At 40.7% G+C, this 11,195-nt stretch overlaps 1 protein-coding gene across 6 annotated transcripts in view; it reads right to left on the reverse strand.

The window, feature by feature from the left end:
• LDAH (lipid droplet associated hydrolase) overlaps positions 1-4,270 on the reverse strand; it is a 113,889-nt gene extending 109,619 nt beyond the window's left edge. For 2 of the 6 annotated variants that reach the window (XM_030491142.1, XM_030491147.1), the window contains exon 1: positions 4,102-4,266. In XM_030491142.1, the coding sequence (XP_030347002.1) occupies positions 4,102-4,135 (34 nt within the window). In that variant the 5' untranslated portion in view covers positions 4,136-4,266. Of the gene's footprint in view, positions 1-1,723; positions 2,260-3,792; positions 3,927-4,101 lie in introns of those variants that run through there. The other 4 variants (XM_030491145.1, XM_030491144.1, XM_030491143.1 and 1 more) reach the window with 4 other exon arrangements.
• Between the last annotated feature and the right edge of the window lie 6,925 nt (positions 4,271-11,195).

Raw genomic sequence — 11,195 nt, forward strand, 5'->3', positions numbered from 1 at the left:
ACACAAACATGCAAGAATTTAAAGTAATGGTAACCTATACATGCATTTAAACCACAGCACCCAAAACTTAAGCATTTGAAGAAGCTTCCATCTTTCAGCAGCAATGACAGGCAAAAGCAGTAAAAAGCTACTGCTATTTCATCTTATGTTAAATATCTCCTTTTCCACCTCCTATGAGAATAAGACTTGCTACTCAATGGAGAGCACTCCTCTTTCTTTGTTCTTGTTAAATAAGGGAAAGCTCAAAGAGCATAACAAACACTAGCAAGAAGCAGATATCAAAGCAAGAAACCATACACCAGTCCAATTAGCATCATGCCGTCCTTGATTTGGCTTCCCCCATCCTTTGCTGTGCTGTTCAGCATGAATCTCCCTATCGAACTACCTCTCATTTCTGTATGTTTCTTCCTTATCTCCATGTTTGTTGTTCTCCGTCAGCCTAACACATGCTTTGAATTCAAAACACTTTTTTCTTTTCTTCCTGTTTTATTATTTCAACTTGCATATGTTCTTTCTTCAACTGTTAATCTCACCTTCAACTTAACGTTCTAGCTACTGATGGTTTTCCTGCGTTCTAACAAGGACATAAAAGAATTAGTCAAAATACAGTAGACCAATTTACTAGTCACAACAGCATTCTCCAGTAATCCCTCAACCTGTGTTTGCTGCTTACCACCTCCTCATTTTTTTCTGCAGCAGCTGTACATTCTGCTATTCATTTACTAACCTAAATGGGCTGCGAAGGCACCGCAAGCAGAGACATGAAAACAGACTGTATGCAGCTCTGTGCAAAGGACAAGGGAAATCAAACAGGAGAATCAACGAACAGGAAACATAAACGAGAGACTACAAACAATAATACCAGATTGCATTAGATTGCTTTCTGAGTCACTACAGTAATATAATTGCCTGTAATATTAATTTGAGGTCTGGAGCCCAAGTCCTTCCCAGTAAGAAGCAATGGACATGTTCATCATTGTGCTCATAAGAGGAATGGGACAGTGAATTGAACAGTCAGGCAGGAGAAACTGATGCAGTAGCCAAAAGGTTCTTCCCAGAACCAGTGCTGCAGGAAGGCCTGTACATGCCAGAGATCTGACATATAGACCTACAGTTCCAGTAACCATGCTGGAAACAGTCCTAGCTCATTCCTCAGAACAAGAGCAACCCTTGAAGTGTCACTATTTTGCTCAGGAACCCAGCTTCTCCCATGAAAATAATGCTGTCAAACCCTGACAACACATGACCACGTATAACTACATACATAACCAAAGCCTGTGTTCATGGCAGATACAAACAATAATCCAGTTATCATCTGATACTCATTTCCAATAAGTGATATAATTTCTTTTGAGAGGTAAAATTTCAGGAGTTAGATTTCCACAATAACTTTGTTATCAGTAAAGGTTTTGTTGTTTGGGTTTTGGGTGAGTTTTGTTGTTTTTTTGGTTTTTTTTAATGAGAAATTTGAGTAAAGAATCTGTCTAAACAAAGGACAACAGGAACAGGATCTAAACAGAAGCAGGAGATGAGCTAGGAAAAGAACCAAAAGAGCAGCATGGCTACTGACAGCTACAGGAGGAAGCAAAGATACTGAGGAAAAAAACGAGGATACTGACGAAAAGAAACCTGTCATACTTGGAGTTGTAGCATCTCTGGTTAGACATTGTTTTGGCACATCAGGATTACCTAACACATGATAACAAGGCACTTACCACACAATGCACAGCTGCCTTAAGCAGTTGAGCAATCCTAGCTATGTGTGTAACAGTTCTCATTCATTTTACTACTTGAGTCTGTTCTCGGGCTACTATTTTGGTGTGAGAATTTGAATTTGTTTCAAACTTAAGACACTGTTAAGCTCAGACCTTTCATATTACTCATTTGTTTTCTATTATGAATATTCTTTTTTTCAGAATTACTTCCCTCAGTAACCTGTTTACAAACCTTACTGGACATCTAAATGTTATCATTCAAAGTGTAAGCTGGAATCAAATTTAGTCAAACATTTCGCTGAAAATTCATAGTATTACACAGTGGTTTGTCAACAGCAAAAAACCCCTTAGTTCTGTCGCTATTAAGAGCATGCCAGATTTAAATAAGCAAAAACTACCTGTCCTCCATAATCTGTACAAATGGATGCACAACACTACTAAAGATTAAACCTTGAAATTCTGCTCCTAATACTTGGTAAATGTAACCTAGATGTTAGCAGAAATGGAGACCACCCCTTTCTCCAGACAAAGTGCCCCCATTATAATAAATCACAATAACAGAAAAAAAAATGTAATTTAAAAGAAATCAAAGCTATCAAAGAAAATCCCCATAACAGCAGCACTATTAGGAAGTTTTAGAGTAAATCTTCTAAAACTTCCTGGTAAGTTCTTTGGCTTGGCAGTCACATTGGAAATTTTGGTTTACCATGACCCTTAAACAATTTATTGTGATTGCCTTTGTGAATCACATGAAGGAGAATGTTAAGTTTTCAATACACCTGTTCCAGAAAGTTCCTGGGCTGCACTTGGTTGCAGACTGAGTGGATACTTACAGAGTGGGACTAGGTAAAGAAGAAACATACACACTTGCCTCTTTCATAGCATCTGCTCATGGTATTGTCAAAGATTCTTGAAAAATCACTGACTTCATTTGCTTTACCTAATCCTTGTAGCAAACGCCATGATGGAAAATATTAAAAGTTAGTGCCGTCACTTACCCAGCTCTGTAAATATACAACCAATTCCCTGACATCACAAGCAAGCGCCACAACAAAATAGGGAACTGCTATAATCCTAATCAATAATTGAAGGTGTCTAGTCTCCAAGCCACACAGAATATAAAATCATATCCAGATTCTGCAACATGTCCGTCCAGATGGACTCTCAGACCTTAACTGGATATCATAAAGTCCTAGAGGGCCAGGCGTATACTGCACCATAAAAGATAAGGGTCTGCGTCATTCAACTGTTCAAGTCTTTTGATGTAAATGCTTTATATCATACTTAAGTTGAAAGAAAAGAAGCTGCTTCATAATTTTTGCAAAAACAACAAAGTGTTACCAATAAGAAAGCCCTCAACAACTGTCACGCTTCAATGGTCCTTCATCATTATCTTAATTTCTTTAATGATACGCTTCCATACCAGGATTTACACCACTTCCTAAACCTGCCGCTTACCTCCCGTCTGGTGCAGGCATTTCCTCTCTTCTGTAGCAGCAACCTTGAAGCCTGTATTTCCTAACAGTGATGATGCTGTGCGACCAGCACTAAGGATAAACCTGACAGAGGGTTCCTGAAGGAGGGTGTGCACGCCTGCTAGACTCCGCTTTTCCACACCAATAGCTTCTCTATTAAAAGACACTTCACTTATAAACCTCATCTCACTTTTAACATCTAAGAATTTACAACCTTATTTTCCTCATTTATAGGTCCTTCAGGCAACAGACTTTTTCTTCGTATGTGTTTTTTAACTTGCAGCTTAGAAAACGAGCATCAGCCAGCTCCAAGGGATGCTTCACAGGAACAATCACTGACATAAAGAAAAAACACTACAAGTAGCATCACCGCAGTTATTTTCTGGAAAAGGAGACATGGTTAGGATTCGTTTCTTGAAGTCTCCTCCCAATCCAAGCAAAAACAAGTCAGAGGAGCACGCCCAAAGCATTGCTTACTGCATGGGCTGTATTACTCCACCCTTAATCCTACGCCTAGAAATCACTAACGTTACTAAGTGGAACATGGTTCTGTGCACCTGAGTTCTGCACGGCCGTTACACAAGGCCCAGGGGACACTTCACCGCTCACCGGGGCGCCGTGCCGGCCGCAGCGCTGGGCTACCGGCTGCCGCAGCGCACGGCAGCGGTGGGTGTCCGGCACCTGGCTCGGCGGGGCTCATTCACGACTCTCCGACCCGTCACCGCCCGTCGGGCAGGCGACGAAAAGGGAAGGGAGTGCCCGGCGGCAGCCCCGAAGTGCACGGCCGACCCCACCACCCCGGCCCACCGCCCGCCCTCAGCGGGGCACAGCCCCTCCGCGCTGCCCCCGCCCCGCCCGGCGCCCCGAGGCGGCGGAGAGCGCAGAGATCGCCGCGCCAATGAGTCACGTACCTTCCCCCTTCGCAGGCTCCCCGACACTCCGCATAACAGCAGCAGCGGCGGCGATGGAGCGGCCGGCAGCAGCGACGTCTGCCCAAACCGGGCGGAAGCAGGCGGAGAGGCCCCGCAACGCGGCGGCGGCAGGGGCGGGCACGGCCGGGCCGCTCCTTCCGCCTGGGCCGCGCGGGGCGGGCTGAGAACAGCCCCGCCTCCGCCCAGCTGGGAAGGGGTAGTGACTGTCCGTGGTCCGTGAGGGTCTAGGGGTACTTGGGTTGATTGTGCTAGTCCGAGCCGTGCCCGTTGCCGCCGCCCGTACCCCCGGCGAGGGCACCAGTGAGACCGGCACCGGCCGCCGTCGAGGGAAAGGTGGGAGCAAGAGCCAGGTTCCCCCGAAGCGTACCTCTTAGGGGTTTCCTTCGGTTTCTGTCATTAACGCTTGCCCAAACCTCATAGTTTCTTTGGGAATTCTGGCAAAGAAAAAAAAAAAAAAAAGTGTTTTCAACGAGGAAAATAAGTTGAGGTGCTTAAAAAAAAAAAAAAAGAGAAAGCGGTAGCAGAAGCGCAGACTTGTCCTTACGCGTGTTTGATGTTGCTTCCAAATGAGGAAGCTGGACCTGTGCAGCTGGACTAACCACGGAAACACCACCCCACCACCACCACCCCACCACCCCCCTCCCCCGAAAAAAAAAGATTCTGATAATCAACATCAAAAGATATAAAAAGTAGCACAGAATCCTTTCTCAACCCATCAGGATCCTTCTATGGAGCCTGTATGTTCATTAAATAGGTGAAAGGAGCTCAAGGAAGAAAAAGCTGTCACGAAAAAACCTAACTCCCATGCTTGTAAAAGTGGTCCTTAGGGAGGTTTTCATGTTGAATGCTGCCTTTTAGAGAAGGGTGTTGAAGGAGCTGTTTCCAATTGAAATTGTGGTAGAAGGTAAACAGAAAATAAATTGAATAATAGGAAATTGGCAAGATCAGATGGTGTTTATCCAGGAGTTATGGATGGACTTGGGCATGAAACACTTGGACTGCTGAGTGTGCCATATAACCATGTGCTACAGATGGCATTGAAGGACCGGGGAGTGCTGCCTGTAGCTAAAACCTGAACGGCTCCAAGAGGAGCCCCTAAGGTCGATGGCATATTGATCAAATCAGTGGGAAGAATAACAAAAGACAAGAGCCAGTGAATAGGAATAAATACGATGCACCAGAGAACCATCAGCATCATTTTTCTTGGCTCATCGTGGCTCATAAATCTGTGTGAGTCTTTGGAAGACCCAGGTGACCATACCTGGCCAAGGCAAGCTGGGTCAATTAACTTGGATTTCCAAAAGGCGTTTGGGCAAGAGCTTTTGTCAAAGGTTCTTCTAAGGAAGTCTCAGCGGTTGTGAGGTAAAGGTTAGAACCTTCAGATGGATTGACACCTGGTGAAAAGAGAGGAAAGAAAAGGTAGGAATCAATTACCATCTTTTTCGATGGATTGGTTTAACAAGTAGGGTTTAACAGGAATTTGTGTGAACGTAGTCATAGGCTTTTCAATATAGCCATAAGTAGTCTGGTAAAGGGAGGATAGTGGAGTAGTGAAACCTGTTGTTCATACTGAATTATTCAGGTTTGTAAAAATAATTGTCAGGTTGCAGAAGGACCTTTGAATTCCTACCGAGAGCAGTAAAATGATAGACGTGTTGACATGTGAGATAAAACTGAATGTTTACATGGAATGAAAGGCTCTTAACAAATGATTGCAGTTCATGAGCAGGACCTCGGAGTCACAAGAGATGATGTATAAAATCTCAGTGCTTTGTGCTTCTGGCTGTCAAAACCAAGTAGGATTTAGTAACCATTTGGAGATAGATGCTGTAATTCTCACTCTGTGTAATGGTGATATACTCACTGCTTGGAAAAGGTCTGCACCCACCTCTCAGAAAGGGTACAGTAAAACTACAAAAGATCTAGAAAGGTGTGACAAAGTTTTTCACAAGCCTGAAATCCTTCCATGGAAAGCACTAAGTAAAATGGAATTCATAAGACAAGCTGATGGGAGAAGGAGATTGGGGAAATAATGACAAAAGCCTATACAATGGTTTTTGAAACCAAGTTGAATGGAAAGTAATTCTTAATTGTAATTTCTACTGCAAAACATGTTCAGTTTAAGCTAGCTATTTGTTGGTTTGTTTTCTGTCTTGGTATTTGTAATGTGCTTTTCTTGGTAGGTATTCTTTGTGAATTATAACTAAATTTACCGATTACAGACCATCTTGGTCTGTTTAGTGTAGTAAACAAAATGAAAAATGAAAATAAAGGTTAATCAAACCAGTGTCTATGCTGAAAAATCAATAACATAATGGCAGAATGTACGTCAATAAAGCAGGTGAAATGAGTGTTTTGAGGAACGTGTTTTGTTTAATAGGCCATCATCTTAGCTTATGACTTGCATAGGCTCTGTCTACTCAAATGTGACATTAGGCAGTCATTTCATTCATCTTCATAATTGATTTTTAGATGTGAGTTTTCATCACTTATATCCTTCACATAAGGGGAAAAATCTCCATAATCCCTTAAAATCATCAGTTCTCCAATTTCTGAACTTAATTCTTAAGCTAAATTTCCATGTATGATGTAGGAATCAAAGATCTTGAATCTTTGCAGCACTCAAAGATTTCTTCAAAGATTCATTGTCATTCAATCTGGAGAATATATTTTCAGATGACAAAGTGTTCCTAATTTCTCTTCCTATAATTTATGAGTTTAGTAGTGAAGTGGAACAGTATATGCATACACATACATATGTATCAATAAGACACACCTCATAGTTTATTATTTTCAGCAGCTTAGCTGTAAATACGAAACCCAGTCATTTTTAAGCTGATGCCACAAGAGTAGCCTACAGGAAGATAAAAGTAATCAGTGATTCTTTTACAGCTAAAACATTAGTCTTCATGCTGCTAAAGCACAGTATTTTTTGAGAGAGCTTATTAAAAGTAGAGTTACAATAATGATGAATAGGATCTGTCACAGGACACTGATAGAATTCCATTTTAAGAAGTCGGTATGTCTGTAGTGTCTAATGTTTTAAATTGCCTGTTTGATCAATGGGAGGAAAAAAGGGGTTTCTCTGTATCTTTATGTCCAGCTTCCATGACAGTTTTTATTTATATACAATCCTGGTTTGGGGGTTTTTGTTGTTGGTTTGTTTTTTTTTTAATTATGTTTCATCTTCTGTATACACACACTGCACCAAGTAAAGGGAGACATTTGACTGCACTGGGAAGGCAAACAGTAGATAGCAACATTTGGATCCTGAATAGATTTTCAGTAGTATGATTCACTCCCTCAGAATTAAATCTCTCAAACCTCTATGTAACCGAGACCTTAAAATTAAGAATATAAAAATTTACATGGTTCATATAAGTATTTAGATTGCTCATGGAAGTAGACTTCACACATTCTCATTTTGTCATAAGAGAATTTTTGAGAAGTATGTAAAATTTTTTGTGGTTTTAAATTTTTTTTTTTTTTTTTTTTATTACAGGGCAATTGGAAATGCATGTCTTTTAAAATTACAAGTTAGAAGTGACGTCTTAGAGATAGTGAAATGTTTCAAGGTATTTACATCATCAATTCCCCTAACAACTAATCCAGAGGTTGCAAATAAATAAAGTTCTTTCAAGGACTGGTAGTTAATGCAAGAAAGGGAAAGTAAGGAAAGTGGGGACTTTTTACAAGGGCGTGTAGTGATAGGACAAGGGGGAATGGCTTTAAACTGAACGAAGGTAGATTTAGAGTAGATGTTACAAAGAAATTCTTTACTGTGAGGGTGGTGAGGCACTGGCACAGGTTGCCCAGAGAAGCTGTGGCTGCCCCATCCCTGCCAGTGTTCAAGGCCAGGTTGGACAGGGCTTTGAGCAACCTGGTCTAGTGGAAGGTGTCCCTGCCCATGGCAGGGGGGTTGGAATTAGATGAGCTTTAAGGTCCTTTGCAACCCAAACCATTATATGATTCTGTTATTATTCCATATCTCTATAGGAAAAAATGGACTTGACAGAGTGCTTATTGGCTTATTGTGCCCATGTGTGTGGGCACATGTGGGCCTTGTGGTATGCATTTGAGTATGTTCATGTCATAAATAGCAGCAATAATATTTTAGTATGTATTCCTGTATCATAAGATTAAAAAAGCTAAAACTGCAAGCCTTTGGAAATGGAAGTTAATTGGAGGTTATGTATTTTTATATATCGTATATGTAGTATTGCTCTTGTGATTCTTTTTGTAAGTATATAAAGTTAGAGTACAGCAAACACAAAACATCGAGCATGTGAATGGCCTTACATAAAGCTGTACTCCCAGAGCTTCTGAGCATACACAGACTTTGCTTATACAATCAGGCCCCTTGAATACAATGAGCTTAAAGCGGCTCACATGCATGAAAATTTTGCTAGATCAGGGTAGAATAGAATAAGTACATGTAAGGGCCAGTTTAACTCAGGGATAGGAAGAAAAAAAAAAAGTCATGTAAGCTTGGAGTAGTGCTTTATAAGGTCAGATCTGCATGACTTCCCTGGTTATGTTTTTACTGCTACATAAAACAGGACCAGTGAGCATCCTGCAGTGCTGGACCACTGCTTGTCCAGACTGGTTAAATGTTAACCTGTTTTGGGCCTGTGAGCAGTCTTTTGAACAATCCTCGGTGCAGTTCAGGGCAGGGCTTGCACCAGAAACCATGCTCAGTAGGCAGGATGGGACAGGGCTCTGTGGAATGTGGTATTCTTCACCTCGCATGGTCTTCCAAAGGTGATCTCACAGGCTTCGCACTCTATCACATGCTCTCATGCTGCAGACAGTATAGTTTTCATGAAATGGAGAAATCACAGGACTGTAATACAGTCTTTGTATTTTTCGGGCACTTATAAATTTAAAAGAAACCTATACACTATAACAATTATATATAATGGCCCCAGTGGTACCACGCGGGTCCAAAAGGTGACTTGAAGGTGACTTGGGCCAAGTACTTAGATGTGTAGATGTGGCCAGGCTGTGGCCCGTTGTCTAGTTAAAGATCCCTGGTGCTATTTCATTTAACTGCAGAGGCATGGCCTCTGACAAGGCCCACGTATGAACATTTTATATAGCCAGGTACCAGGAAAGCCTTGAGAAATATTGTGTTGAAATAAACAAGCCTGAAATATTTTTGCTGGCAACAAACGAGAAGCACAATGGCATTCAAACAGGTTTGAGAAGTTTAGTTGGTAGTATCTCCAAGCACCAAATAAATCTGCAGGAGATAGGTTCTTCTGGCCAAGGCCCTGGAGGCCATCTGCTGTGTGCTTGTTTAGTAATGTAAATAACACAATAATTGCTATGACCTATATATTTAAGGCTATTTTCATAGTTCAGTTTAAAACACTTAATCCAAAGAAAGCACAATTAATGTCCAATCAAAATATAAAATACCCTTTACATGTCAACAGTTACACGATAGCAAATCCTGTCAAGGAACAGATGGTAGTGTCTTTGTTAATCTTGCCCCACAGATGAGTGGAAATAAGTTTTCAGGCAGCAGAGACAGGAAAAAAGTGCATATATGTGGAAAGTAACATACAGAATTAGCTGCAACTGCGTAAATACATAAAAAAAAGTTGCTGGTAAAACTTCATGAAGAGACATTTGGTTCTTAAAAGTACCCACTAGTGTAAAATGTATTTGTGGCTAGCTGTTAATGCAGCTGTGTGTACTGGAACAACTCACACAGCAAGTGCCTGATATTTAATGGCTGCAAACTGTAATATGAAATAAAACATTGAATTTCATGAAAGTAAATTCCATTTATAAGTACATTTGAGAACTAGTCAAATAATTTGTTGGGTTTTTTTTATTTTTTGCCCCTTGCCTTCCCCTGTTGCTCTCTTAAACTGACCATGAACACTTTAAAACATAAATCACACCAAGTTTTGGCCAAGAGTCTTCATCAGAGATTTTCTGGTGTTTCAGAGGGTGCAGGTTTCAGCTTAGGTATAGAATTTAGTCTCTTGTAAAAAGTCAGCTCTAGCCCTAACCATTGCCTAAGCCCCATGAATCATTTTTCTGCTTAGCCTTTGCGGAATAGTGAGTTTTATTCTGAACTGTTATTTATGATTACCTGTACGTGGTCTCCCACTAAGCAATATCTTAGACCCATATGCAGTATTAGAGGGAGATGGTGAAATCTAAACCACTAGAAAGTGGTGAACTTTCCAAACACCTTTCCACACTTTTTCATTCTTGTTATTGATGCGACCAACTATTTTTCCCTTGAGGTCAATATACAGCAAAGACCTGCTGTGGTAATGTTTTGGTTTTAGTCCCTCAGCAGATAGTAAATTAAAATTCTTTCTGCTTCAGCCAATTTATATGCATGAAATTGTTCTCTTTTACAGCAGCTTTTGCACAAGTTTAAGCACAGTAAATCCCCTAAAAAGCTATGTATGTTGTGTCTTATCTCTGGTAATGCAATATTTTTCATATTCTAAAACTGCTGTTCGTGAAATAAAATCTAATACTGTGATCATTGCCTTTTGATTTAGTGATGTCTTACAGTTTTCACTTCATGTATGTCAGTGTTACATGAAAGAAAGTTTTAACATTTTCAAATCCGCGTTGTCCTTTCACTGACACCATTATATTGGTGTAGTACTTTATAGGGCAGAGTAGGTGACTTTGATTTTCTGTTTCCTTGTGTAATTTTGGAAAGAGATATAGTTCCAAAACAAACATGAAGTTTAGACATCAAAAGAGAGGTCAATCTGTCTTGCAAAAATGGTGAATAGAGTACATGGACAAGTATAAGTAGGTAGGTATAATTTTACTTTTGGAGTAAAGCATAGGACAGACAAAACAAAATGTTTGTATTTCACCTTTTCCATCTGCACTTTTAAACTACACTTAGAGATTTACAGATTCACAGGGTGGATGATATTGGAAGGGACACCTCAAGATCGTATAGACCAACCCCCCTGCTCAAAGTAGGGTCAGCTGCAGCAGGCTGCTCAGGGCTTTGTGACCAGTTGGGTTTTGAATCTCTCCAAGAACGGAGAGTCCACAAGTTTTCTGGGCAACCTCTTCTAGTG

Source organism: Strigops habroptila, chromosome 6, assembly GCF_004027225.2.
Source record: "Strigops habroptila isolate Jane chromosome 6, bStrHab1.2.pri, whole genome shotgun sequence".
NCBI lineage: Eukaryota > Metazoa > Chordata > Aves > Psittaciformes > Psittacidae > Strigops > Strigops habroptila.